The 5,041-nt window shown below is 35.1% G+C and overlaps 1 protein-coding gene across 1 annotated transcript; it reads left to right on the top strand.

The window, feature by feature from the left end:
- The first annotated feature begins 1,112 nt into the window (after window positions 1-1,112).
- Window positions 1,113-3,808, top strand: LOC103957761 (myb-related protein 306). Its single transcript, XM_009369965.3, has 3 exons — window positions 1,113-1,507; window positions 2,030-2,159; window positions 2,697-3,808. Exons 1-3 carry the CDS (start codon window positions 1,375-1,377, stop codon window positions 3,547-3,549), a joined length of 1,116 nt encoding a protein of 371 aa, XP_009368240.2. The 5' UTR covers window positions 1,113-1,374; the 3' UTR covers window positions 3,550-3,808.
- The last annotated feature ends 1,233 nt before the right edge of the window (window positions 3,809-5,041 follow it).

Genomic DNA, 5,041 nt, shown 5'->3' with positions numbered 1-5,041 from the left:
GAAAGAAGAGAGGTTGTGTTTGGTCACGGGTTCAATGGGAAACTTAGTGTTTGGTTACAAATGTAGAGAGAAAGTATAGATGACATGTGTTTCAAGATTATTGGACCATATCAGAAGTGAGTAAAATTTGGGCACTCCCTTGTGAGTACTGAAGTCTTATCTATTTGGGTGTGAGTTTTAAAGACATGCGTTGGACAATTATTGGGCCACCTAATGAGTCAGTAAAAATTAGGTACTAACACCTTACCCAAGTATTGACCCACCACTTCTCTTTCGATCTTTATCTTTCTGCCCCACTTTTTGTTTACCCATTTCCCCCCTTTTTTTTCACTTCTGACCCCACCTTTTTTTTGGTGGTTTATTAACCCATTTCTCTTCTTTTTTTATTTTTTTTATTCTTGTATGTATTTTTATTTTCTCTTTTAAGATTCCTACTATATTTATCTTAATTTCTTACATTATTTAACTTTTTTAAAAACAATGTAAATATTGTTTAATACTTATTTTACGATAATTTAAATCCATCTAGGCTCCTGCCTAGATCTCACCTAGACACCTAGCTGCTAGATCTCAGTCCGCTGTTTGACTAGCGCTTAACGTTTTTTAGGATCTAATCCTAGCCAATTTAAGTTTCTTACATTGGCTTTGATATTATTACTTACAACCGCTTTGGTGAATAGATTATTTTTTGCTATGAATATTGATTCAAAACTTTACACACTCTAATATAAAAACAACCGCTTCAATTGAACCTTACACTCTTTTAAATTTCACTCCTCTTCTCGGCAAATCCTAGCTTCGCCACTGCCACCACAATACCCCCATTGAATGCCACACACGGTTTTGTGAGAGGCGAATAGAGTGCGAGAGAGGGGAAAAAATGATGATGAGTGAGTGAGGGAGTCTGAGCATAGCTGACTTTTTGCAAGGGAAGGCAGTGAGTAAATGCTGTTTTGCTGCCCATTTTGACTCCTTGTACTTGCTTTTGTCAGCACTCAGCGCTCACCACAGCCTTCTTTCTCTCTCTCTCTCTCTCTCTCTCTCTCTCTCTCTCTCTCTCTCTCTCTCTCTCTCTATATATATATATATATATATATACACACATACAAGACAAGCCCAACTCACCTGCCTTGGACACTTGTTTTTGCAATCCTTCATCAGTTCAGAGAAGAAAAAGAAAAAGAAAGGAAGAGGCAACAAGAACTTCTCTTTTTATTTCATCTTAGAGATTTGTCAAGATAAAAATAAACCTTTTTTTTCAGTTGCCTCCAATCTTGTTGTGAAATCAATAATCTTGGAAGATATCAGAGAGTGAGATAATTCAATTTCTTCATCTCTTGAAGCTAGCGAGTGGGAATTAGATTATTGGAAATTATGGGAAGGCCACCTTGCTGTGACAAACTCGGTATGAAGAAGGGGCCATGGACTCCAGAGGAAGACATCATACTGGTTTCTTACATTCAAGAACGTGGTGCTGGGAATTGGAGATCAGTTCCTACTAACACTGGTAATTAATTTTCTATATAATTATATTTAGCTTAAACTTTTTAAATGAATTTTAGCTGAGCTACTTTGAATTCCAATTAGTAATTTAGTATTATTCTTGGTAATTAAATTATTTGTGTTCACTCGTGTTTATTTTTGTTCATTAATTATTTTTGTTTTATTCGAGCTAAAAGGTGGAAATAAACAGTGTGCATGCGGAAAAACAGTCGGGAGAAATCACCTCCCATATTAAATTCTTTCTCCGTTTAGATTTTAGACCAGTACTATCATCCATCTTGTGTAAGTATATTGGTAGTTTTTTTTACCTCTCTTGTTTTGGTAATAACTGGTTTCAGATTGGGGTTGGTTTAATCATTAAAGTCATGTACTTATGACATGTACTTATGACCTGGTACTGGTTTTTCCATCTCGGAACAAGTACTGTTTACAGATGCATGGTCTGATTATATTGATTTTTGACAGTAATTTTATTAATTTGGTCGGAATATTGTCAGTAATTTTAATTAATAACTTCTTTTTAAAGGTTTGCTGAGATGCAGTAAGAGCTGCAGACTTAGATGGACTAATTATCTCCGCCCGGGTATCAAACGCGGTAACTTCACCGATCATGAGGAGAAGATGATAATCCATCTCCAAGCTCTTTTGGGCAATAGGTATAACACTTCCCCCCATCTCTACCTTTTTTTTTTTTTTTTTTAAATTAAAAAATTAAAAAATTGAAATAAAACATTACATAGAGATCCTCATCGAATTTTATTACTTGACAAGTCAAATCTTAATCTAGAATATTACATCCGGAAAATTACTAAACCAAATAGCTTGCACCCCATATCTACTTGTTGCCTATATTTTGTTTACTCCAAATTTGAATTTATATTTTTATATGTTTGGGGCATGAATTTTATGGATTTTGACTTGATTAAAGTACTGTTAATTTATTATATCTTTTGTTTTTGGATATTGGGGTTAGATACTCTTAAATCCCAGTAGTGAAGTTCTATATTGTTGTTTGATGACATATTATATAGGGGAGTGATTTTTTTTTTTTTTTTTTGTTAAATTAGGAGAGTTGAATATATGGAAGTGATTTTTTAATTTGTTTTTTAAGTCAGGGGAAATTAAAAATAGAATCATTGATCTTGTTTTGTAATTCCCCAAATTTGATGATGAAATTGTTTTAATGGGTGCAGATGGGCAGCCATTGCTTCATACCTTCCTCAGAGAACAGACAATGACATCAAAAATTACTGGAACACTCACTTGAAAAAAAAGCTGAAAAAGCTCCAGACAGGGCTTGATGGTCATGACCATCACAACGACCAGGATGGTTTTTCAGGTGATTCACTTGATCAGCCAATCTCCAAGGGTCAGTGGGAGAGAAGGCTTCAGACAGACATCCACATGGCCAAGCAAGCTCTTTCTGAGGCTCTCTCCATTAACAAACCAAGTATTATTAGTACTAGTGCTACTACTTCTCATGATCTTCACTTGCAAGCCTTGAAGCCCTCCATTAATATTGGTAATTACAATATTAATGATAACCCTATCACAAGCACAAGACCTCACCAAGCCTCCACATATGCATCCAATACTGATAACATTGCAAAATTGCTCAAAAACTGGATGAAAAATTCGCCGATGGTTTCCACTCATCAAACAAACGCGGATCAGGCCAATGCTGATCAGATCAATTCCTTCAATAACAACAACAAAGGTGGCACTACAACTAATAGAGGTTGTTCAATGAGTACTTCTAGTGAAGGGGCGCACAGCGCAGCCACTACGCCGGATCAGGCTTTCGATTCATTGTTCAGCTTCAACTCATCCCCATCTGATGTGTCTCAGTCCATGTCAGTCGATGAGAACAATGCAAATTTCACAGCAGATCAGACAAGCTGTCTGTTTCAGGATGAGAGCAAGCCCAATTTGGAGGGACAAGTCCCTCTCACATTGCTGGAGAAGTGGCTCTGTGATGATGCTGCACTTCATGCCCACGAAGACCTAATTAACATGTCATTCGAGAATGGTGCAGGCTTGTTTTGAAAAGGAAAAAAAAAAACAAGATCAAGCACTATATTACTATATTAGGGTTTCTTTTGTTTAATTTCTCTGAAAGTTAGGCTTTGGAGCTGTAGCTAGCCAGCAGCCTTGTAGTACTCTTTTTATTTTGTCAACTAGCCTAAGCAGAAAGATATCACCACCTTAAGCAAGAAACAGAAAAGTGTAAGTTAATTAAAAGTATATCCATGTTTACATATCTGCTTTTGTTCTGGAGAATAATGAATCAAGCTGTTTAATTTCATCTTTTTGTGGACCTTATTAGTAGGTTAAAAACTGTGTATATCTATTTAATTCCTCTCGTTTTTTACATATTTCTTGTGCAGAAAGTATGGGAATCATGATATTAGTTTCCCCTCAGTCTATACATATAGGAAAAAGCTTAATTCCACAGACTAGGATTCGGGGGATTCATGAATGATGAGAAATGCGAAGGAGACTCTTAAAGTAGGATTCTCTAGAGACGTTCTGCCACGTTACAATTTAACGTCAATTTATGTGTCAATATTATAAAACATTGTTCAAAAAACATAAGGTAGCAAAGAGTCCATGGCTTCCACTTTTGAGAGTCTCCTTAACATTTTTCCACCACTTGCAAGAGCAAAAGGTAATATTACTAGAGCAGCTCTAGCAAGGTTATTCTCCACAGGGATTGAATGAATAATTTATGTCAAACCAAATCTTAATTAATTAATTCTTTAAAACAAAGTTTGAGAAAAAAGTTGTTTTGTGATTCAAAATAATAAAAACGAATTTTAAATTTAAAAATAGAATAAATTGCAAAGTAGAGAAAACAAAAGAAAATAGTTTTGTAAATAAAGTTAAGCACTAGGATTCTGCCGTCACCTTAACAATCCTACGTAGTTTTTCCAATTACTTATGACTTACACATGCATATTTTGAAGGTTAGGTTTTCCTAAAGTATGCCTACTTGGACCCCCAACATAGAGCGTATATCAAATATGCAACCTGTTTGTGGTATTTAGATCAAATCTAAACATGCATGACTCATTAAGTTTTGTAAAAACCCTCTGAAAAACCATGCAATCTTAAGATGCGGTATTCATCCTAAGTGAAGTTGCACATATTAACCACAAGAAGCCTCCGTCAATTTCAGGGACCGACCTCGGACCAAAATTGCATCAAATTATTTTTCTAAATATCCTAATGGTAATCAAGCATCAAGACAAGGAGATAGTTTAAACACGGTGATTAATAATTCAAACATGCATGCATAATATCATGAGCAAATTGAAAAAAACTACATATTCTTGCTAAGGTTTGTGACCTCGCCCTAGCACCCTAGCAAAAGAGATTAGTTACGAACAATCATAAAACAAAAGGAATTTAATTAAAATAGAAAAAGTATAGATAACACCTTGAAAGAAAAGCACAAATTGTCAAAGCCTAGCAAAGTATTGATGTGTTCTTCTCCACCTCTTTCTAAAACCCTAATGGCTAAAAAGAATTATTTATA

The sequence above is a fragment of a genome, unplaced genomic scaffold, assembly GCF_019419815.1.
Source record: "Pyrus x bretschneideri cultivar Hongxiangsu unplaced genomic scaffold, Pyrus_bretschneideri_v1 Contig27, whole genome shotgun sequence".
Classification (NCBI taxonomy): domain Eukaryota; kingdom Viridiplantae; phylum Streptophyta; class Magnoliopsida; order Rosales; family Rosaceae; genus Pyrus; species Pyrus x bretschneideri.
Note: the sequence above shows the minus strand (reverse complement) of the source record. Positions and strands in the feature narration are given on the sequence as shown.

What these genes read in the sequence shown, in the direction of transcription:
- LOC103957761 (XM_009369965.3), top strand. Translation starts at nt 1,375, where the DNA reads ATGGGAAGGCCACCTTGCTGTGACAAACTCGGTATGAAGAAGGGGCCA. An exon ending in ATCAGTTCCTACTAACACTG is followed by an intron (nt 1,508 to 2,029) that starts GTAATTAATTTT and finishes TTCTTTTTAAAG; the next exon opens with GTTTGCTGAGATGCAGTAAG. An exon ending in CAAGCTCTTTTGGGCAATAG is followed by an intron (nt 2,160 to 2,696) that starts GTATAACACTTC and finishes TAATGGGTGCAG; the next exon opens with ATGGGCAGCCATTGCTTCAT.